The sequence below is a fragment of the Microcebus murinus genome, chromosome 21 (assembly GCF_040939455.1).
Source record: "Microcebus murinus isolate Inina chromosome 21, M.murinus_Inina_mat1.0, whole genome shotgun sequence".
NCBI classification, from domain to species: Eukaryota; Metazoa; Chordata; class Mammalia; order Primates; family Cheirogaleidae; genus Microcebus; species Microcebus murinus.
Genome location: NC_134124.1, coordinates 35,052,026 through 35,075,749, shown reverse-complemented (window position 1 = coordinate 35,075,749; position 23,724 = coordinate 35,052,026). Strand labels below are relative to the sequence as shown.

At 54.9% G+C, this 23,724-nt stretch overlaps 1 protein-coding gene across 1 annotated transcript in view; it reads left to right on the top strand.

Annotated features, from left to right (window-relative positions):
• SH3PXD2B (SH3 and PX domains 2B) overlaps positions 1-22,854 on the top strand; it is a 105,028-nt gene extending 82,174 nt beyond the window's left edge. Inside the window, exons 9-13 of the mRNA XM_012765497.3 lie at positions 1,166-1,283; positions 3,462-3,688; positions 5,821-5,870; positions 6,794-6,919; positions 16,595-22,854. Of these exons, the coding sequence (XP_012620951.3) occupies positions 1,166-1,283; positions 3,462-3,688; positions 5,821-5,870; positions 6,794-6,919; positions 16,595-18,139 (2,066 nt within the window). The 3' untranslated portion in view covers positions 18,140-22,854. The remainder of the gene's footprint in view (positions 1-1,165; positions 1,284-3,461; positions 3,689-5,820; positions 5,871-6,793; positions 6,920-16,594) is intronic.
• The last annotated feature ends 870 nt before the right edge of the window (positions 22,855-23,724 follow it).

The following is a 23,724-nucleotide window of genomic DNA, read 5'->3' as shown; positions in this document are numbered from 1 at the left end:
GCAGGCCACAGACAGCCTGTCCGCACCAACGTACTAACCATGGACACCAGGCCACAGCTGGCTTGGTAAGCCTAGAAGCGGAAATGGAACCCAAACAGGAAAGCCCTCTCCTGTCCTTGCCGGGCTCCCCTGGGACACGCATCCATTTTTCTCCATTTCAGCGGCCAGAGCTGATGCCACTGCGGGTGGAAGCTCCCCCCTCCCTCTCTGGAGCACCCGCCTGAGCGGGACCCTGTGTGACCTCCCCGCTGAGCCCAGGCCCCCGGTGCGCTGTGGGAGGGACACAGCTGGCGACAGCTGTCGGGAGGAGGCGGGTCTGCAGGATGGCCCCACAGCTCCAGGGGTCGGCGAGACCACAAAGAGTGGCGCGGAAGGAGCCCAGTCACATTGATGAAAACTGAGGCTTCGGGCATGGTTGGATTCCCAGGCTTGAACATAATTAATGAAAACTGAAGATGAGTTGCCAGCTAGGCGATGAGAGTTGCTAGCCGTGACCTCCTCCGTAGTGATTTCCTCCATGGTGATTTCAGCCTGAAACCATCGCTGTTGAAGTTCAGCTTATCCTGAACTCTCCGCCAGCGAGAACTGGTGACGAGCCACCGAGGGTTCTACCCCTCTGTGTGAGCACAGCGGCTCCCGCCTGCCCTTTGGGGTTCATTTACTGTTCATTTGCTAACAGTTACTGAATATTCCAGGCACCAGGCACCACTAGAGATGTAGGAATGAACGACACAAACCCCTGCCTTCATGGAGTTCCCATTCTAGCAGGGGAACAAACACGAAACAAAATAAATAAGTGAAGTGTATGTTGTGTTACAAGGTAATTCCTGGTGTAGGGGAAATAAAAAATGGACCAGGGTAAGGACGCATGCTGTGGATCGGAATGTTGTACGAGGTGGTCAGGAAGGTGACCTCTCGAAGCCCAGATTTGAGACGGGTGAGGATGAATGTGTGACACCGATGGGTTTCAGAGGCAGTGAGACCTGCCCTTTGTCCTGTGTCCTGTTGCTGCTTGCACAGGGTCATCCAGGGCTAGGTGGGAGTCCGTCTGGGGGGCACACAGAAATCTCTGGAAGAAATCTTCCCTCAGTGGGCAAGGGCCTTGCATGGCATCCCAGGACTCCCAGTGTCCTGTTCTGACCCCAGCATCCTTCTGTGCCCACAGAGGAGAAGTACACGGTCATCTACCCATACACAGCTCGGGACCAGGACGAGATGAACCTGGAGAGGGGGGCCGTGGTGGAGGTCATCCAGAAAAACCTGGAAGGCTGGTGGAAGATCAGGTACCTGCCGCCGCAGCTGGGTGGGTTTGGGGTCGCGTGGGCTCCGGCTTCACAGAGGTCTGTAGGTGACCGTGTACCGTGTAAGTGACCGCTGAGGCTTCTGCTGAACCATGGAAGGACACCTCTGTGTGCTGTCCGGCCTCCCTCCCCACCCACATCCTTCCCGGAAAGTCCATAATAAGCAAACCTTCCGTGCACGCACCGAGGCGCGGGTAGCAGCGGCCCGGCAAAGCAGCTCCCCCCCAGATGTTTCCCATGATGACTGACTGGAGGCCAGAGCCGCCGTGTGGGTGGCGGCCCCTCCGGCCGCTCTCAGACCGAGAGGGCGCGTGAGCACCGCGGGGACTGTGGTCCGTCCTGGGGCAGGTACTCTGCCTTCATCTCTCGGAGTCCTGTAGGAGAAGCAGGAGACGTGCGTTTCAAACACTTTTCACAGCGCTGTCACCCCTTGATGCCATCAGAACCTCATAGGCAGGTGGAGTGGCCAGCGCGTCCTGCCTTGCCTGGGACAGTCCCAGTTTTAGCAATGAAAGTCCTGGGAACCCCTCCTCGGTCACTCCAATAGGCAGGCTGTGACTGCAGGAAATTAGGGCGAGAGTGGACAAGTTCCCTGCAACCTGGTGTCTGCACTGTGACGTGTGGCAGGACATTAGGGCCACACACGAAGCTGAGCATGTGCCACTGCATTCATTCATTCATGCATCCATTCATTCAGTAGACACACACCAAGAATCTGTGTTGGGCCAAGCCCTGTTCTGGGAGCTGAGGAGTTGACAACAAGCGAGACACAGTCGTTCACGCCACCCAGCGCAGAAGGCAGACTCATAAACAGCGACAGAGCAGGGCTCGGTGGCGTGTCAGAGGGCCGTGTGGGGACTTTGGAGCACAGAGGAGAGGCTGCTCAGCCTGGAGCTCAGAGGGCTTCCTGAGCGAGGGCACCTCAGAACTGAAACGTGAAGGAGCAGCGGCAACGCTAGCTAACGTGTACTGAGTAGTCTGTCATCCTGTTGAATAACAAATTATCCCAAAATTCAGTGGCTCTGGAATTGGGGAGTGGCTTAATTGGACTCAGGGTCTCTCATGAGGTTGTGGTTGGGCTGTGGCGAGGGCTGCAGCCAGCTGAAGGTTTGGCCGAAGCCGGACAGTAACAGAGCAGGCCCTGAGCCATCCACTTCTCGCCCAAAGCCCACTCCCCACTGCACCTCTCTGTTTATGCTTTGTGTCCCCAAATGATGAACTGTCTGGTACTGAGTGCATTGCATGATATGTAGCCTGACATTTCTAATTGGGACATTCCTTCTCAGAGGGTATTTTAAGATTGATAGACACTGAACTGTACAGATTTCTACCTCCTCATTAATTCGCTTCCAGTTATAAAGGACCTTTCTTGTTGGAACCCAGTGCTGTTTATTAATAGTTCCTAAAGCGATCCTGGACACGAGGGTTGGCCCTGCCATATACCATTTTTAGTCCACTGGGTCTGTTCAACTTTCCCCAAAGATGCAGCCACCTATTTTGTGGATGCTGGTCAATGTCTAACCACCAATTTTCAAAGGGGAAATACTCGAGTTACGGAGTTTGACAGTTGCCACAGAGAAAACACTCCCACCCGGTGTGATTTCAGACTCCACGTGTGACACTGCTGAGCCTGGAGCTCGGGAGAGATGTGCACAGTTGGCTCTTAGCTCTGGTCCAGGTGACCCCTCTGGTCATCGCTACTAAACTGAATTCTGTCGTGCAGAGAATTAAGCGATTGTCATACTCCTCGAATTCCCTTTGGGGGACCAGTGAGCTGGCCTGTCAGGGTCACTGTCACTCCATGCTTCAGTGACAGCCAGTTAATGCTTGCCAGCCCTGGATCCCGCGTGTCTGTGCCAGGCTTTGCGGCAGGGGCTCGGCTCAGCGCAGAGGCGAAGAGCGCAGACTGGAGCTCACCTGGCTGGGGGTCGTGGCTGTTGCCATGGGAGAGGCAAGCAGAGGCCAGGTTGGGAAGGCCTTGAAGGCCGAGCCGAGGGCCTTGGCTGCACCAGGATCGAGCGGTGTGCTGGCCTCCAGCCCGGGCGGTCGTGGCCCATCACTCCTGCCACCTGGGACCTGACGTGGGTGTGCACAGGAGCCAGGCCTCTTCCCCTGGGCCTGGCAGACCAACCTGACCAGCGTCCTCCTTCCTCCTCGCAGGTACCAGGGCAAAGAAGGCTGGGCGCCCGCCTCCTACCTGAAGAAGAGTAGTGGGGAGCCCTTACCCCCAAAGCTGGGCCCCGGCTCACCCGCACACCCGGCTGCCCTCGACTCGGACGGCGCCGCCCGGCAGCAGAGCGCGGCGGGCAGGGAGCGGGAGCTGCTCCACAACCAGCGGGACGGCCGGTGCGAGGGCCGCCCCGTGCCCGACGGCGACATCAGGCAGAGTGAGTGACGCCCTCCCCGGCGCCCGGCCTGAGGCCCACTGCGCGCAGAACCGCGAGGCCCTGTGCTGGGGCTTCTCACGGATCGTCCCTCATCCTCACGGCAGCCCTGCTGCCACCAGCCTGGTGCTGAGGAAACAGACGCTCGGACACCCTGGTAGCTCGTTCAAGGTCATTCAGCCAGTGGGTTGCAGAATCTGAGCGGAGAGGCGTCGCCTTCCTGCCCCGGGTTGTGTTTTCTCCCACTGTCTCACGACGGCCACATAAGCTACTGTCTTTGAAGCACCAGGAATCTTCTAATTAGTCCCGCTGACCCCTCATAACTGCCTTCGAGGGACTTACTGCTTTTGTTTTACAGACTAGGAGTCAGAGAGTGAGATGGGTGTCCACGGCCTCGCAGCTAGTGGGTGCTGGGCGGGGCTTGAACCCAGGCGTGCCGTGCACGCTCCACTCCTGCACGGGGCCTCACTTCTGAGCCAGAGGGAGGAGGAAAAGGGTGACCCGTGTCGAGCTCACTCCAACAACGCCCACCTTGCTTTTCAAGGCTTCCCCGTGCATATTAATAGTTTACCTTTGAGTGTTCCCAGCACACCTGAGGGTAGAGCTCTCTGTGGTCTGCAGTGTACCCAGGGCTCTGGCCACGAGTGCAGTGTCCCATGATCCCGTCCTGGACATGCAGGGCAGCAGGAACCCGTCTGTTGAACAAGGACTTCCTGCTACCCATAGAGATGGGGCCACTGCTCCTGCTGAGCTTCTCTCCGTTTTTGCCAAGTGGCAGTGAACTCCTTGAGTCACTCAACCAAGCCGCATAATCTCCACCCTGAGTCCATACTCTCTGCTCAGCAGCCCTGAGAAAACACGGATCACGCTGTCACGTGCCATGGCAGGGCTTCTGGCCAGCTCCCAGTTTCTGTGACTCTGGTCTATTGAGGCCAAGAATATAAGTGTATTCCCATTTGCACTAGAGGAGCAAATGAAAATCTGCAGCCCCATGTCCTTGTTAGAAACAGGTGAAGTTGTTAAAACCAAGACCTTCCCCCCATAAATACACCCATGAGGGTGGCTCAAATAATCTAGATATCTCTCACTAACAGTCCATGTATATGTCCAGGGCTGATACGGCGGCTCCATGCAGTCAGGAGTCCTGTTACGCTGCGTCTATCCTGTGTTGCCCTCACCCACCTGGTCCAGTATGCCTAGCCCCCAGCCCAGCCCATGGAGAGCAGGCAGGGAGAAGCTACGCATGCTCCACCATCTCTCACATCTCATTGGCCAGAGCTTATCACATGGCAATACCTAGCTATAAGGGAGTCTGGGAAATGTAGTCTTTATATAGACAGCCAAGTATCTGGGCTGAGACTCTATCGGTATTTATTCTAACAGAAGACAAGACAGGGGGAAAGGGAGCTTGAGGGATTAGCAGTCTCCTCCACACCCCAACTGCCAAACTGCCCCTCTGCGTGCACTCACTCTGAACCAGCTCTGGAAATCCATGAGCTTGCCTCCTCAGTGTTCTGCCGTTAGCAGGGGCTTTGGACTGCTGCCGAGTCGTTCTCTTCCCGACCCTGAGACCTAGAGGTAGGGCAGCCAGACTCCAGAGTAAAAACCTCTGAAGCCAGTAGCCTAAGCGTGTTGGTTCAGTTTGCTGATGCATTGTTCAGTTTGGGTTTGTTCTTGAGCACAAAGCTAGGCGTGGTAACATGTAGTGCATGCCTGCCACGTGCCAAGCCCTTCACAGATGTCGTTTCCTTTTACCGCACTGCTGCCCCCAGGAGGCACGCGTTATGCCCATTTTACAGATGAGGCATGTGCTCGGAGAGCCCGCTAATCTGTCCCAGGCCAGCAGCCAGTGAGCCTCGGAGCTGGGTTGGGACCCGTCTCTGTGTTATCCTGAAGCCTACACTTTCTGGCATTCCTGGAAAGTTTTCCATTGCCCGAGAACTCAGCACCACCCTCTTCCATTCCTGTGTAGAAGAGGTACGGAAAAAGCCGTGTCGAGAGGGTGCTGCGCCACGTTGCCTAACTCCCGTGCTCGGGCTTCTGCGGGAGAGAATAGGCCTTTCCCGGCACCCGGCTCTGGAATTGTATCTGCAGAGCTCTGCACGCGGGTGAAGCAAGCTCTCCTTTCTTCACAGGATCACCAAAGATGCGGCAGAGACCCCCTCCTCGCCGGGACATGACCATCGTAAGTGGACCCTTGCTGCTGGGGAGTGGCCGCTGGCCTGGGGGCCATGAGGGACGGCCACGTGCCCCTCGCCTCTCCCGAGACGCTCTCTCCTGCCCACACGCTGGCCTTGCAGAGCAGCTGTGTGAGCGCTAGGCCCGCTAACGGGGACGGGCTGCGGCCCAGGCAGGTGACGCCCAGGCAGGTGACGCCGTTGGCCCGGCCGAGAGTGCTCGTGGCAGCCAGGCCTCCGGACTGCTCTCTGCTTCCAGAGCCACTTCCTGTGTCTCAGCTCAGTCTTCTCAAGTAAGGCCACTTACACCCGCGCTTGGATGAGCCGCAGATATCATTTATGGTGCCATTCTGATGGTCTTCTTCCATATTCCATTTTTAATTTTCTAGGGACCTTTCTAGCCAATACTTTGAAAAGTAACCTTTTTTTTTTAATGTCTGCCATTTGTTGAGCACCTGTGGGTGTGCAGTGAGCTCCACTACGTTAACTTATGTAATGCTTGCAGCAAAGCCCTCCCCCGTCGATATGTGATTATACCCACTGTGTGGAGATAAAACTGAGGCTCCAAAAGGGGAGGTGATCTGCCCAAGGTTGCAGTCGTCGTATTTCCAACCCAGATGGGTCTGACTTGCAAGCCTGTGTTCTGCACACAACACTTGCTGCCTCTTGTGTCAGGGAGCACTGCCTCGCCCCAGACCTTCACTGTAGCCCATGTCCCGTGTGTCTTCTTGTCACTCTGAAGTTGAAGGGCCAGTGCGATCTCATCTAGGAGGTGACAGTCTGCATGGTCCTCTTTGCTTTGTCCCTTAGAATCCAGTAGGTCTGCAGCACCCCCTTGGGGTGATTGCGCGCCCAGCCCCCTAGTCCACCTGCTTCAGCGTGGCAGCGATGCCCTTACCACTGGAGTCAGCCCTGTGTTTAATCCTGCCAGCCTCGCGGTCTCAACCTGCCTAAGCCTCCCATCCCGCCCCAAGTGGAGGAAGAGTATTACACCATTGCAGAGTTCCAGACGACCATCCCCGACGGCATCAGCTTCCAGGCGGGCCTGAAGGTCGAGGTGAGTGGCCCGCGCGTTCCTGTGCCTGCTGTGATTCTTGATTCCACACGTCGCCTCCTAATTCTCTCCTTTCACCTTCTACTTCTTTTTCAGGGAGGGAGGGGAGTTAACAGCTTTACTGAGACATAAGTCACATGCCATACAATTTACCGATTTGAAGTATAAAAATTCAGTGGTTTATTGTATTCACAGAACTGTGCAGCCATCGCCACTACCAAATTCCAGAGCAAAAAGAAACCCCTCGTCCATTAGTAGTCGCTTCCCGTTTCCCCTCAGCCCTTCCCCGCTGGCCCTGGCAACCACTCGTCTACTTTCTGTCTCTGTAGATCTCCCTGTTCTGGACATTGCACGTAGTGGAATCGCACAGTGGGCTTGTGCGACTGGCTTTGTTCCCGTTTGTGTCACCTCCCACTTCCCTTCTTACTTCTCTCTCCTTTCCTGCCCCTCCTCCCACGTGCCTGCTCTGTTCCCTGGACAGAGGCCAACAGAAGTCTCTCTCTTCTCGCAGTGCTCTTGCCTTGCCTTTCTTCCTCCTCTGATTTGCCAGAGCCCCAACTCCTGTTTCGAGGCCTTTATGTGTTGGGTGGGTGGGTGGGTGGTCTGGAGTGTGTTCTCCCCAACTGGAACATAAACTCTTTGAGACCAGAGACCTTGTTAGGTCAGAGCTTAAAGGTGACTCTTTCCCATGCTTCCAAAAAAGCTAGAAAATAATAGGATAGCACCAAGAACCAGGGATTAGAAAGCTTTGGCAAAGATGGTTTTCTAGACAGTGTTCAAAAGCAGGTGAGCAGTCACACGCATCCCCCCGTCCATCCTATCATGAGTAAGAGTTGGCCAGAACCTCCCTACCACACCTGGGGAGGCATTGATTTAATTTATTCATGTTTGCAATACATCCAATACTCCTGGGGCACCTGCTGTGGCTGTACGTGCCAGGGACTTTTCTGGGACTCTGAAGAGTTGTCTTCACCCCCCTCTTTCATCCAAAGAACACAGCTCCAATGCCTGGCGCAGGGCACTGTCTGACAGCCCGGGGCACGGGCACCGTCGGCCCATCTCCTCGAGCATTCCTCTTTCGGGCCCCGTCCTCCCTCCCTCCTTCCCTCCAGCGTGCCAGTGGCTCCACCAGGCACTTATGTGGCCCAGGTGTTCCTAGACACTGTGGTCAACAGGTCGGTTCTGCATTCTCTGGCCACTGGGTCCTAAGAGCCCGTAGAATCTCCTGGCCTCTTCCAGGGGCATCGAAGCATCTTGACGTTTCACTACAAAGAAATCCCTTTATCTTCTTACTTTGCTGTTATTTGAGTCAAGGGCTGGAGGGATGGGATTTGGGAAAATTCTGAATTGTGTCATAACCTATTACAGAAAAATCTGCCCCTTCGTCCTCATTCATTGTGCACACATGTACTGAGTGCCTCGCATGTAACAGTGTAGGGGAAATTTAAGGCGTCGCCTCGGCCGGACCGGGTAGGAATTGGGTTTCTGGTGGGCTGTAGGCACGAGGAAGCAGAGCTGACTGTGGGACACCCAGGGGGAGCGGTCTCCAGGCGCCTGGGTGTGTGCGAGTCTGAATTCAAGAGTGCTGAATTCGGAGTCACAGCCTACTGGTGGTGAACCGAGGATGCGTGTGAATTGGCGAGGAAGAGTGGGAGGAGGGGAGGGCTGAGGAGGAGGCTGTGGGAACCTGGCGTTGACGGGTGGTCCCGCAGGTGAAGAAGAGTCTGGAAAGGAGTCGGAGAGGCGGTAGGAAGACTGTGGCCGGTGGGGCGGCTGAAGGAGGCAGAAGCGATCCCAGGCTGGAAGGGCGAGTCTGTGAAGCAGGAAGGAGGCTGCTGGGACTCTGCAGGAGCACCCAGTGGAGAGCGGGACCGTCACCCAGATCACGGGAGTCGGAAGAGGGAACGGGAGCAAGTGGGGACACTGTGGGAAACTCAGGGAGCTTGGCGATGAAAAAGAGGAAGGAGGGAGAAGACGGCAGCTGGAGGGACCCTTGCTTGGCGAGCAGGTCAACGCTTAGCTTCTCAAAGCAGGTTTTAAATGTATCCATGGGAGTCTTTGGCGTCAGGTGCCAGTGTGCTCAGACTGCCTGAGCAGAAATCGTCATCATCATCATCATCATCATGCAGGTGTTGTATGTCTTTTGTCTTTAGACGTGGCTGGTTGCAGCCCTTCACAAGCTCTCAACAGGGCTTCATCTTGCTGTTTCTTGTCTCCATTCTTCTCTAAATTGGCTTCATCACACTTTTTCCTGGAGCGAGGAAGGTGGCCCTGGCAGCTCTAGGCTTTTCGCCTGTTTTCTCCATGATCCAATCGCTCCAGCACGTGTCCCAGAGCTGGGTCTTGTGGGCTCTGGCCAGCCCACCTCACATTCCTGCAGCTCAGGTGGGCCGAGGGGAAGCCCAGGGAGAACTGAAGGAGTATTAGCTGCGACAGACAAAAACAGAAGTCCCTGGAACATCGACCCTCCCTTCAGCTTTGTTGAGTAGGGTTATGGGTATTGTCCCATTTTATGGATGAGGAAACAGACAAGTGCAGGTCCACTGGCCGCGTTCCCAGAGCTCATCATTCACAAAGCTGGTGGTAGAGCCCAGGTTCTAGCTTCAGGCTCCTGTTCACTCTCTTGGCCACATTGCAAGTGCAGGTTCTCTATGAGGGGATGGGTCCAGCTGTTTGCGAGCCCCTTGCCCCCGCTTCGGGGCGCCTCCCCCATCCACCTTCGCAACACATGCTTGCTTCCTCCTCTGATTTCCCAGAGCTCCAGCTGCTGCTTCGAGATCTTTATATACTGGTTGGTTGGGAGGCGGGTGGGTGGGGGGCTAGTTCAGTGGGTGGATGGCTGGTTTGTAGTGCATTCTCCCAAGCTGGAACATAAACTTTCTGAGACCAGGGACCTTGTCTGTGTTGTTCACGACAATATCCCCAGCACAGAGCCTGGCTTGTAGCATGTTCCTGATGAACAGTTTAATTAATAAACTCATCCTATGGTGTTGCAAGTCCCTGGGGACAGGAGCTGTTTGAGTAAAGCCTGGCATAGAAAGATCCCAGGTTGCCCACCTGCCTGTGTCTAACCCCTGCTCAACCTTCAAGTCTCAGTCTGTCATCTTCGTGTGGCCTTCCCTGGTTTAGGGATTTCTTCTGCGATTTGTATGTTTACCAACAAGACAAGAATAAAAATAACAAAAGCTAACATTTATTGAGCACTGATTAGGTACTGGTCCCTGTACTAAGCACTTTCCTTGTAGTACCTTGTTCATCCTTTAACCATTTACTCCTGTGAGATGGGAATGTTATCCCCACTTTTCAGATGAGGGAGCTATGGCTCAGAAAGGTTAAGGTGCTGTCTCCATCGACACACAGCTAAAAGATGACAGAGCCAGGCTTTGAACCCATATCTGTCTCCAGATTTGTACCACAGCATTTAATAATAGCCTGTCATTATCTATCTGCCTGATATTTGGGGACTTCGGAACAGTGGAGACCATATCAATTTTTCACTTCCGTGTCCCCACCGGCTAGCACAGTCCCTGGCACGTGGTAAGTTTGCAATAAATGTTGTTGAATAAATGAAAAATCTTTCTCCCCATTAACCTCCAGCTCAACAGCTGGAAGGTAAAGGATGTTTTCTTCATTCATGCTCAGAGCCCTGGCACTGGGGCTAGTCCTAATGGACCAAGTAGATGCTTGGTAAATGATTACTGTATGAATGAACGTTCAGATACATGGAGGAAATGAGTGACCGGATGACTGTTGAGTCAGTGCGTGAGTGTGGCATGTTCCTGGGGGTCCGCTGGTTCCCCTCCAGCTCTGCATCTAAAAGGCAGGACTTCGTTCGTCTCTGCTTCTTCCCCTCGAGTGCCAGAGAAGCCTCCCAGTGAGCTTGGGAGAAGGTGGCTTCCCGGAGGTGCATCCTGGTCCCTCACCACCATTGGTTCTGCCCAGACCCTTCCAGAAACTTCTCCTCAAGCCAACTATCCTTCAGCCTGTTGAAGGAGGGCTGTCTGCAAGGGTTTGAAGTCTCTCAAACTAATTTTTATAAAATGCAAATCCATGTTCACACACAGAAACTGAGGGAGCAGAAATGTCTCAGGGCTCTACAAGGCTTTTTAGCTGCTCTTTTTCCCTAGTTTTTTGTTTTTTTTTTTTTGTTTTTTTTTTTACCATTCTAGTCTTTCCAACTTCAAATCCACAGAGAGAACTCACAAGGCATCTTGCTTGGGCTGCAAGATAGTGCTACACCCAGGTCCCCATTTGGCTGCTGTAAAACACACGCCTGCTAATCCGACGTAGAACATATGCTTGGTTCTTAACATCTTTCCACAGTCGAGGGTTGTTCCTCCCACCATCGCTGCTCAGCCTTGTTTCCACTGCTTTTCTCTGATCCCTGCTGGTCAAGCCGGGACCCCCACCTCCCTTACTCTCCCTGCCATCAGTGACCTTCCTTTATCCACTTCCTAGCCCTCTACCTGCCTTCTGATGGAAGGCACCCAAGGCCATTTTTGAACTGAGCTTGGCATATCAAAATCCATGTCACTCTTCAAATCCCTGCCTCCTCCAGGAAGCCTTCCCTGGTTTGCATTAGTGTCCCTTCCCTACCCTGTGTTAGCCTCTGCAGTGCCACACACAACGTGTCCTTAACTGTGGGCAGTGCCCCGCTTCTCTACATAATGCTTTCTTGACAATATAAGAATTAGTGTTATTTTCCCTTCGTCAATGACTGAGTTTTGAATTCCAGGTTTGAAGTAGTCTTCCATCAGCCCTTTGAATATATTGTTTCATTCTCTTCTTGCATCCAGTGTTGCTAGTAACCAACTGCTGTCCACCGATTTTTGTTCCTAATCTGTCATTTCTCTGATTCTCTCACGAGTCCCTCATTATCTTTATCTTTCATCATCAGTGGAGTGCTGAAATGGCGCCGATGTGTAACTAGGTGTGAGTTTGTTTGTTTTCATCCCGCTCGGCACGTGCTGGGCATTTTCCATATAAGGACCCAGAAGGTCTTCCTAGAACATTTTCCACTTCTATTTCTTTAAATATTGACTCTCTTCAATCTTTTTAGTCTTTCCTTCTGGAACTGTTACAAAACAGATATGGGAACTTCTGGCTCTATGTTCCGTGTTTCTTAACTTTTCTTTCATATTTTCTATTTTTATCCCTTTGTGCTGCGTTTTTGGAACATTCTGCTTTATCTTTTAGCTCATTCATTTGCTCTTCAGCAGTTCAGTCTGTTGCTTATTTTATTTCAACAATTATAATTTTCATTTCCAAGAGCTCTTACTGATTCTTTTTCCCGGTCACCTCTTCTTGTTTCACCTATTCTTTCATGTCATGAATTTGATGGCCCTCTGTATCTCTCTAAGGATATTGAGTATATTCAATTTAAGGTCCTGTTATTGTTTATCTTTTTTTACCAATTATAAATTCTTTGTAGTGGTGTTGGTACTTATTTTACTTCTCTCCATGGTATTAGTACTTGGCTTGGGCTGTGCAAGAAGAGACAGCAGGCAGTTAAGCAGCCCGGTTGGGGGTGCACACACGGAGCTGGTCAGCTTCCACTGGTGCCAGTACCAGAGTGGGCCGTGTGAGCCAGGCCAAGCATGTCGCGGCTGTGCGACCCAGGCGTTCACATTCACTGTCTCCACCTGTAATCGGTCTCCTTTATTTCGCCTGCTTTACAAGAAAAATAGGAAAGGCCTGGAAAAGGCCTAGAAAGGCCATAGGAAAAGCCTGGCCGCTGCTGCCATGTTACACCAGTTAATCCTTCTCTCCATCCTCCTTCCAAGCTTGGCTTTGGGGTTCATTTATTTCTTTTTCTGGATTTGTTACAAAGAGGGGGAAACTGCTGATCATTCCATCTCCTGTCTTGAAACCGGAAGTCCAACTTGCATGTTACACAGGGATCTCTTTCCCAGAGAGCTGGAAAACATTATTAAACTTTCTTTAAGATATACTTTTGGCCAGGCGCAGTGGCTCACGCCTGTAATCCTAGCACTCTGAGGCCGAGGTGGGTGGATCATTTGAGCTCAGGAGTTTGAGACCAGCCTGAGCAAGAGCGAGACCCCGTATCTACCAAAAATAGAAAGAAGTTAATTGGACAGCTAAAAATATATAGAAAAAATTAGCCGGGCATGGTGGCACGTGCCTGTAGTCCCAGCTACCTGGGAGGCTGAGGCAGCAGGATCGCTTGAGCCCAGGAGTTTGAGGTTGCTGTGAGCTAGGCTGACGCCACAGCACTCTAACCTGGGCAACAGAGTGAGACTCTGTCTCAAAAAAAAAAAAAAAAAAGATACAGCCTTTAATAAGTTTCCAGCATTTTCAACAAACACACGCCATGGCCTGAGCACGCTGGTAAACTGAACACTTGCCGATAAGCACCACCTCTCCCTGGCTCGGACTGTTCACGAGTCTGCCCAGGGCTGCTCCCGGTGCCCGGACAGTGCTCTGGGGCTGAGCGCTGGTGCCGTGTGTGGACTTAGCAGATCCCTGGTGTTTCCTGCCGGCATCGGAGAGTCTCCTCTGGGCCCCACCTCCGCTTCAGCCAGACCATTCCCCTTTTTTGACTTCTGGCCTTTATTCTCTGTGTTTTGCTAAAGCTGATCCAATAAAAAGTTCACACATCCAACATTCTTTCCCAGGAAGCAGATCTGACCCATTGTTGAAATTGCTCTGCTTTGTCGTTCCATGATATCAGCATAGGTTCTGCCCGTGATAACATGAGGGACTAACGTGGGAAGTAGTTACCACCGAGGTTGTAGGCCTAATCAGGTGTTCTGTTACTAGGATAAATCCCTATGTTCTGTTTCCTTCTTCTCCGGTTTTCCTTCCTGGTTCATTCCGGCATCATCAGAGCTCGTTAACGGCCCGCGGTGCTCCAGCGGTAGCTGCGGGGGCAGCTCGGCTCCTTGTCCAGCCTGTGTGTCTTCAAGACATGTTTCTCTGGTGGTGATGATGTAGGTGCCTCTCTGGGCCAGGCGCCTTACCTATTTGTTAGCTAATCTTCACAGAAGCCCCAAGAGGCCAATTTCACCAACCCATTTTGCAGATGAAGTTCCTGAGACCCAGAGGGGTTAGGAGAAGGTGGGATTTGAACCCAGGTCTCTCTGGTTTTAACGCCCAGGCTCTTTTCATTCCCCTCATTCTTGTGATCCTGCATTGGCTTCTATTCACGGCAGCTCTTGGCTTCTCTCTAGTAAATGAAGACTCCCAGTAATCGTGGTGAAGACGCCAGGCGTTCGGCGCGTCTGCCGCCGTCCTGTGCACAGAGCGTAAGCTGAGCACGTCTCACGGATACGTCTAACGTTGCTTATGTCCTTAGCGTTAGCATCGCTGGATTCACGGCTGCGCTGACAGTGACTCGTGTGCCCAGCGTGGCCTTTAACTGTTGCCAGAGCTACCAAGTGTTGATGAGGTGCAGGTCACCTCACGTGCAGAGCGATGTCCCCATGCCCTTTCCTCCAGGAAGGCTCCAGAGGGACGTGGCAGGCGCTGCCTGGCAAGGCGCACTGCTCTCTCAGCGACCTCCGTTCTAATCACATCACAGGGCGCGCTTGCCTGTCGGCCTTTATCAAGTGCCGTTGTCTGCGTCAGCTCACGTGGCCGTCGTGAATCCTGCAAGTGGGAGTTAAATTGTCCTCGTCATCCTCCTCCTTCTGTGGTGTGGAAATCCGAGGTGTGGCTTGCCCGGGCTCCTCAGGCAGTAGGTAGTGGAGCCGGGATTAGAACCCAGGTCTGCAGGCCCCGGAGCCCAGCCTCGGCATGCCGGCCGGGGGTCTGTGGCTGCCATCCCTCTCCGAGCAGGACCGCCGGGTGCCCGCAGCCTACTTTGCTCCTGCAGGAATGTGTCACCCCAGAACCAGCCTCTCTCCAGGCACGTCCCCCTTTCTGAGCGGCAGCAAGGGCTGGGGGTGGTAAAAGCTCCAGCTCTGAAGCCCACCCTTGCCGTTGGCTTTCTGCAAGACCCCCTTGAGTTCCTCCGCTCTCCTGAGGCTCCGTTCTGCGTGCATAAAATGAGATGACAGTTCCCATCTCACAGGGCATTGTGAGCATTCATCAGATCTAAGAGCCTGCAGGGGGATGAAGTGCAGTGGCCTGCTCGGGCTGCCGTGACAAAATACCACAGACTAGGTGGCTTAAATAGCACTGGCCTATTGCGTCACCATTCTAGGGGCTAGCAGTCCAAGATCGGGGTGTTGGCAGGTTTGGTTTCTGTGTCCTCTCTCCTTAGTTCCCAGATGGACACCTTCCTGCTGCGTTCTCGCGTGCTCGTCCCTTGGTCTGTGTTTTCTAACCTTCTCTTCTTTTAAGAACATCAGTCACACCGGATTAGGGCCCACCTAATGACCCATTTTAACCTTGTTACCTCTTTTTTTTTTTTTTTTGAGACGGAGTCTCGCTTTGTTGCCCAGGCTAGTGTGAGCACCGTGGCTGTCAGCCTAGCTCACAGCAACCTCAAACTCCTGGGCTCAAGCAATCCTGCTGCCTCAGCTTCCCGAGTGGCTGGGACTACAGGCATGCGCCACCATGCCCGGCTAATTTTTTCTATATGTATTAGTTGGTCAATTAATTTCTTTCTATTTATAGTAGAGACGGGGTCTTGCTCTTGCTCAGGCTGGTTTCGAACTCCTAACCTCAAGCAATCTGCCCGTCTCGGCCTCCCAGAGTGCTAGGATTACAGGCGTGAGCCACTGTGCCCGGCCTAACCTCGTTTCCTCTTTAAAGGCCCCGTCTCCAAGTACAGTCACATTCAGAGGTACCGGGGGTCAAGACCCCAACACATGAAGAGGGGGAGACACAGTTCAGCCCATAACATGTAGCATGTGCACCTTTCACCTGTGTGCGTTCCGTCATCCGGTACTGGACAAAAAAGAAACGAGAACATAAGATCTTACATGGGTGATTCTACCCACCCTTCCGTTCAGCAGGTGCGTGCCCCAGAGGGAGCTGGAGACGAGATGGAAATCTGCCGCGCTCCACCCGCCTCGGCCCCCTGTGTGTAAACACGGGCGTCCCCTCCAGCCGGGTGCAATTCTGGTGTTTGAAGACAGGCGTTTTCATACGGTGTAACCTCTGTGAACACCAGCCAGCCACTTTGCCCAGTGCTCAGGCAAAGAAGCCAGGATCTGGGTGATTGTGGTGTTTGCTTCCCCGTCGTCAGAAGTGCGGCAGAGCCTGCCTGAGCTCCATCCGCCCACCCGCACCTGCGCACGGGTCTCTGCGACCTGACAGCTGCCCACCGCCCAGAGGAGGGGATCCATAGATAAATGCCCCCACCCCAGAGGGACCATTCTGAGGCTGTGTGTGTGAGCTCCCAGAGGGCCCTGGCAGGTCAAGCCCCAGTGATACCTGGTTCATAACTGGCCTCTCCCCTTCCCTTCACACTCTCCACTTCCTCACGTGTACCTCCTGGGACCTCATCTCCAGCTAAGTACCTGTGCCCAAGTCCATGTCTCAGGGACTGCTTTTGGGGGAATCCGAAACTGGGCAAGAACCTACCCCACGTCAGGTGTTCCTGGTACACAGTGGTCTCCATAGATGGTCCCCCATAGACCTTGTAGGAGAATCGGAGTAGGACACAGCGCCGGCTTCTAGGGCTTCAGCAGCACACGGGCTCTCACACCGTTCCGCCCGCTGGTCCTGGCATCGTTCATCCTCAGTGCTTCTCTCTGTCCTCCCTTCCAGGTGATCGAGAAGAACTTGAGCGGCTGGTGGTACATTCAGATCGAAGACAAGGAGGGCTGGGCCCCGGCAACCTTCATCGACAAGTACAAGAAGACCAGCAGTGCCTCGAGGCCCAACTTCCTGGCCCCCCTGCCAGGCGAAGTGCCCCAGCTCCGGCTGGGGGACGCAGCCGCGGTGGAGAACAGCACGGGCGGTGAAGCCACGGGCCCGGCCCGGCCCCTGCCCGACGCGCCGCACGGTGCTGCGGACTCCGGGATGCCGTGGTCCAAAGACTGGAAGGGCGGGAAGGATGTCCCGCGGAAGGCGTCTGCAGACATGTCCTCGTCGGCAGGCTACGAGGAGATCCCAGACCCCGACCTGGAGGAGAAGCCCAGCCTGCCCCCGAGGAAGGAGTCCATCATTAAGTCGGAAGGCGAGCTGCTGGAGCGGGAGCGGGAGCGGCAGCGCGGGGAGCAGCTGCGCGGCTCCCCAAAGCCGCCCGGCGTGATCCTGCCCATGATCCCCGCCAAGCTCGCGCCCCCAGCCCGGGACAGCAGGAGGCCGGAGCCCAAGCCCGACAAAAGCAAACTGTTCCAGCTGAGAAACGACATGGGGCTGGAGTGTGGCCACAAGGTCCTGGCCAAGGAGGTGAAGAAGCCCAACCTCCGGCCCATCTCCAAGCCCAAAGCCGACCTGCCAGAGGAGAGGCCAGAAGCCATTCCCCAGAACCCCTTCTTGAAGACCAAACCTCAGGTTAGGCCCAAGCCAGCTCCTTCCCCCAGGACAGAGCCACCTCAGGGCGAAGACCAAGTGGACATCTGCAACCTCAGGAGTAAGCTGAGGCCTGCCAAGGCTCAGGAGAAATCCTTGTTGGATGGGGAGAGTCCCCAGGCCGGTGGGGGCCAAGACGTGGCCTTCAGCCGAAGCTTCCTCCCAGGGGAGGCGCCTGGCCGCGCCCAGGACAGGACGGGCAAACAGGATGGGCTCAGCCCAAAGGAGGTGTCCTGCAGAGCCCCTCTGAGGCCAGCCAAGACCACAGATCCTCTGCCCAAGAACATGCCTGTCCCTCTCCAGGAGGCTGCCCAGCAGAGACCTGTGGTCCCGCCCCGGAGACCACCCCCCCCCAAGAAAACCTCCTCATCGTCAAGGCCCCTCCCAGAGGTCCGAAGTCCACAGCGAGACGCCAGCGACAGCAAGGCAGCTCCCGCCCCAGGCCGTGCCCTGCTTGTCCCTCCAAAGGCCAAACCCTTTCTCTCCAGCTCCTTGGGAGGCCAAGATGACATGCGCGTCAAAGGCGGGCTGGGGCCGCGGGGGCCTGGCAAAGCGGGAGAAGGCAGGGAGAAAGCAGCTGCGGCCTCCTTCCCTGGCATGGATGGCCCGAAGGACTCTCTGTATGTGGCCGTGGCCAGCTTCGAAGGAGACGAAGATACCAGCAGCTTCCAGGAGGGCACGGTGTTTGAAGTCCGGGAGAAGAACAGCAGCGGCTGGTGGTTCTGCCAGGTCCTGAGCGGGGCCCCCTCCTGGGAAGGGTGGATTCCTTCCAACTATCTCAGAAAGAAGCCGTAGCCGCCTCCCTTCCTGCCTAGAGGGCCCCCTGGTCCCTGCTGGCTTCACCCCCATATTTAATATGCCTCTTAATTTATCGTTGTCTACACAGCTTCCAAGGCAGACAACTCTGGAGTACTGTGGGTTCCTGCCCTGGGCTAGGGAGTGAGTTGCTGAGACCGCAGGAGTCCCTGGTCTCATCCCTCGTCACAGCGTCCCTGGAGGCTCGGAAGCCGCAGCCCTCGCCTTCTGTCCCTGCCTTAAGAGAACGTCTCCTCCTGGCCGATGGCATTGCCGCCCGGCGGTGGGAGCGTGACTCCAAGGCCTTCAGGACTAGAGGAGAAACTCCAGAAAGGGTCTCTTGTTGCCTGGATGAGGCATAGTAAGGGGCAGCCCACCCTGTCCTTAAAAGCTTGCTCTCACTTTATGTTTCTAAAAGCCCAGCGGCTTTATTCACTGTTTCCAAAACACCTGGTACCCGGAAGAACTTCATCCTGTAGAAGTCAGTTCCGTTGCCAGTCCCAGAGAAAGTGTCCTTTTCCCTGGGACCTCAGGCCCATGGGCCTCTGAGGTTCAACTGGATGCAGCTACCCTGGGCGTGGCCTGGGTGTCCACTCAGCCACCCTGCCTCCCATCTGCTAACCTGGGACCATGATCAGCCCCAAAGGGTGGTTCCAGCCCCAAAGGGTGGTTCCAGCCTCAAGCATGCTCCACTTCCCCGCTGCAGGCTCCAGTCCATCCAGGGCTTTTAGATAAGAATTTCACTCTCTACTTGGGGCATTTCATTTTTGTCTACCTAGAGCAAGAGTTTCAGTTTGTTTGAATAAGGAGTGCATTCACAAGCCAAGCCTCTTGTGACTACCCTTTGCTGAGTAGCTGTTGGGTGCCAAACACTGTACTTGGCACTTTGGATTCATGTTGGATCCTTGTAACAACTCTCCCTTGTAATATCATACCCATTTTATAGATGAGGAAACTTGGGCTGCATGCGTCCAAGGACACACTAGCTAGGAAAAGGAGAGAAGATTTGAATCCAGGGCTGCCTGACTTCAATGCTTTGCTCTCTCTCCTGTAAGAGGCAAACCAGGCAGGAAAGATAGAAGCTGGCTGGATGCCAGGAGCAGATGTCCAAGTGGCTTCCTTGTGGTGGGCGTGAGGGGACATTTGTGGCTGTCCTGGACTCAACAGCTGCTTCTGCTTGGCAGGGGGATGCCAAGGTCCCAGTGGTTGGCACAGAGCCCTTTTCCCTCTTCCCAAGCTGGTGCCCCTCCGCCCCCCGCCCAGGGAAAAGAGTTTATGGAGCTGAGGTGGCCTCATGGGCCACCCTCAAAGGGCCCTGGTGGCTCGAGGACCAGCAGGTGGACCCCCACCAAACTAAGCGTAGCATGCATAGCCCCATAAGGAGACAGGGCCCTGCGAGCCAAGCAGGCACCTCCTGTCCCTCGCTGCCACTGCTTCCTGCCCCTCTCCGGCGGTGGTAGAGTGGTTTTCCTCTTTCATACATTCGCCCAGTGTATTTTCTCTCTGGGAGGAGCCCAGGGCAGCCCTTCCACCCATTTTGACAGACGTAATTCACTGAGGCATGGAGAGGCACAGCTAAGTCACTGCAGAACCAGAGTCAGGACCTGAGTTGCCAGCTCCCAGCCTGGAGCTCTTGCCTGGGAACCAGGGGGAGTGAGAGCAGAACCCCTGCCCGTCCCACCCGAGCCTGCGGGAGAAAAGGCGGCCCTGCCCTAGCGATTCCCAGTGGCCATCTGCCGTGGTGCTGTTGAAATCGCAAAGCCAGCTTTCCTGGGGATGTTCACCGTCTACCTGCAGTGCCGTAGATTTCATGCAAACAGAGCCACACGGGCTCTGGCTGCTTCTGCAGGAAAAAGAGCTTCCTCTGATGCCCAGGAGCGTCTTCAGTCCCTTCGTCCAGTCAGCGTGCAGGGCCACCTGCCCCTTGGCCCTGTGCACAGACTCCCCGGGGCAGATGGCAGCCAGGGGGAGAAGGGAACCCGGGGAGGGCTGCCACCTCTGGAAGGTCCCTTCACTAGGGAGGAGGCCCCATGGCATAGTTTTCCCGAGTTCTGATCCACTTTCGTTTTTGTGAAGCTGTTATGCAGGATTTGACTACATTTCAAAAGACAAAACTCTGATTTCTTTTTCTGATTTGCTCTTGGCTCTCCGTGACCTTTTCAAGTATTTTCTGAGCGCCTACTCTGCTAGGTGCCGAGTACACCGGGAAGCGCCTGGCTCTGTCCCTCGCTGCGAAGAGCTTTGAGTTTCGTCCACTGACTCCACTGCAGGAGTTTTTCTTTTGCCTCCTTCCTTCCTGCCAGGGGGCGGCTGGTGGGGATGGACTGGCTCCGCCTTCCTCTGGACAGAAAATTTTTCTACAAATGAAAGAATTTACTTTTTTTTTTACTATTATTATGCTGACATGACTGTAGGTACGGAAGCCACGTTCCTCTCTGTTCACTGTCCTTTCCTTCGGTCATACCTATGGTCTGAGGACTCCTCTAGGCAGCTCCTTTTGCTACAGCGGTGGCCACTTCCCCAGGCAGCTGGGGTGGATCTTGATGCCAGCGACTCCCCCAACAGTCCTTGCCTGGGGACTTAGGTCTGCACCACCCAGGACTGTCGTTGCTATTCTGTGAGCGGCCGGTGGAGCATATGCAACAGTCCAGAGTCGTGGCTGTGGAAGGAAGGGGCCCAGGGCCATCGTAGCGCTCCCATGCCAAGCACCCGGCAGGTCACCGGCACCTGAACACGCCCCCTCCCTTAATACAACAGCTCTGCAGGTGGACAGGATCAGAAAATTAAGGTTCAGAGGGTAAAATCACATGCCCAGCCTTGTCCAGTGACCAAGCTGGGACTCAATTCCAGGGGTTTTTTTCACTCCCTCATGCCAATGATATCTCCTCTGTGCTCAGCAGGGAAATGTGTGCAGGGCTTCCAGGGAATCAGGTGACCCTCCCTCTGATTTTAAGTGTCTCCTCCACCCTTTGGTCACACATTTCAGTAGGTCACAGGCCAAATACCAGCCCAAAGGTGGCCAAAGATTTTTTTTTCCCTCTCCTTACCACTGCTTGCTACCTTGTGACAACTATTTTATCTTATATCCTAGGGCAAATGGTGTCTTGTGGTGCCACCAAACTTTGGCCTGAGTTTCAAGACCACCACTTGATAAAATAAGCCTTTGCTCCCATTTCTCGCTCAGAATCTCTCTTTGCTATTTGGTGGATTTATGTCATTGTCCCAGCCAAGACTGGGGGAAAGCTGAGCTCCAGCTCGAACCACTTTTAATGCTCCTACCCTCCCGGGGGATCACTGGAGCCATACTTGGCTCTCAGTAGTCATTTTAAGCCTCTGCCACAAGGCCACTGCAAATAATCAATTTCTGAGGCAAAGTCCTTGGGCCTAAAACCTTCCCAAACCCGCTGGGGCTTTCATTACCAGATGGGAAGTGGGAGAACACAGGAGCCACGTTGCAAGGCGGGTACTGAATCTCCCTACGACGGAGGAAGGACCTTAGGCTGAGGACTGGACAATCGAGAGTTCATTTAGCCTTTACCAAGTCCCCAGCACTGAGCGGGGTGAAGAAGCGGCTGCTCCTGCCTCGCGCGGCTGGCGGCTGGGCACCCGGAGCAAGCGCATTCGAGGCCGGGCCCTCACCCTCCCACCGCGCCCGCGTCTCTCAGCGCCGGGTCAGGCTGCCCACTGGCGGCCTTGGCCTTGCCCTTGGACTGGGGCGGTGGACACCTAACGGCCTGAGCCACGCGTGGCAGTCCTGTCCCCTCCGCGGGCTGTCCAGACCCGTCTTTCAGGGCTTTGTTTCGGCTGCAGACAGCCATACTGCGCCGCAGACCAAAGATGACCCGGTGGCAGACTGGCCCGGGGAAAGGCCGCCGGCCTGGAGGAGCTGCCCACCTTGGGTGAGGCTCCCGCGTCCAGACCCGCGAGCGTGGCAGGCAGAGCTGCCCAGCTCAGACTGGAGGCTCCACGCTCCTCGCCTGCTCCTGGGCCCCCCTGCGAGCGCCCTTTCCGCGACTGCACCGCCCCTCTCCGTGGGGGTGACATCTGGTTTCTGGTGCTATCCTGCTGAGGTCCCCAGCCCCTCGTGTTCCAGCGTCCCGTCTTCCTTCCTGTTTCTATTTTCTGTCCAAAGTAAGCCAATCGGGGACGAGGGCTCAACCTCCACTGTCCTCGAAGAGGCTGGACACAGCTGTGCGGCGGCGGCCTTTGCTCAGGTCTCCCGTGCCTGCGAGAGAAGTCGCCCGCCGGGCTCCCGCAGCAATAGCGGTGCCAGTGCGACTAAGGAGTCCACGTGTTACCTGGGTGTGCCTTCGCGCTGTGTCGTTATTGGTGGCACCCCTTTCACTCACGGGAGACGATGAACTGTGGTTGCCGTAGCTGCAGCCCGCATCTCCCGCTTCAGGGAGCCCCCAAGTCGCAGGCCGTCGCTTACGTCCCCCCGGGAACGGCGGGCTCTCCACAGCGCGCCCGCCACCTCCTGCCTGCTCCCAGGACGTCGCTGGAGGTCTCAGCACTCTCCTCCTCGGCAAAATGACAGACTCTCGTGGTGGGTTTTGTTTCCTTTTAACACAGAGAAACGCGAGTATATATGATGTGACGGAGGAGTGATGAAAAACTAGCTGTAGCATGTATAGACTATATACTTTACCATTAGACTTTTTCTCTCTTTTTTTAATAAAAAAAAGTGCTTGACTGGTTTCAAGCTTCATTGTGAAGATGCAGTGTCTCTGGGTTTTATTTGGCAGAAGAAAGGGTGCGCAGCTTCGTGGCCTGGCACCTTCGGGATCAGTACACAGCTCTGCAAGCATTGCCCAGAAGTAGGGGTGACCCTTCCCTGGGCCCTACTGCACCTTCATCCTTGTTACCACAGCGTCCTGAAACCACAGGAAAGCTTCCTTTTGTCTGCGGGGTATCTCCCACACACTCGCAGCTTCGAGGCCTAAAGATGGGGAAGCCCACTGTCCAAGGAGTTCTGAATCTCCCGCGGGAGTGGGGTGGGCGCGGGCACGCAGCCACGTGACTGCCCGAGCCGTCTGCTCCTGGGAGGCAGAGGGCACGGCCTGAGGCTTGATCCCTTTCCCAAAGGTAGAGCCGAGGCAAAACCCACCCCCAGTGTGGAGGCCCCTTGGGCCCAGGTGAATCTTTAAACAAAATGACATCCCCACCACCCCTTCCTGGGCAGAGAAGAGGAAAACCAGCAGAGTCCCTGAACAGTAGAACTTCAAAGAGAGCAATTTACATACGATATTCAGCGTTGGAGAAAACATCTTAAAAAACGTAATGATCTTCTTGTGGGCCTTGCTTAGGAATAATGGTCATTAATATATAAATCTCTGTTCCCATCAGAAGGAACAAATCTTAGGTTCCGGGCCCCCATGGGAGCGTGTTCACCCCGGTTCTTCCAAACCAAGAGTGCTTAGTCATGAGCGTAGGGCTGGAGATGGGGCGGGCTTCGGGCAGGTTTGGAGGGCACAGAGCCCCGTGGGAGGGGATGGCTCCTTCCGACGGATCTTGCCACCTTTCCCCCCACGGCCTCCCCACAGGCCTCGCTTGGGACTGGCGGCGCCACCATTCCCCTTCCCGCT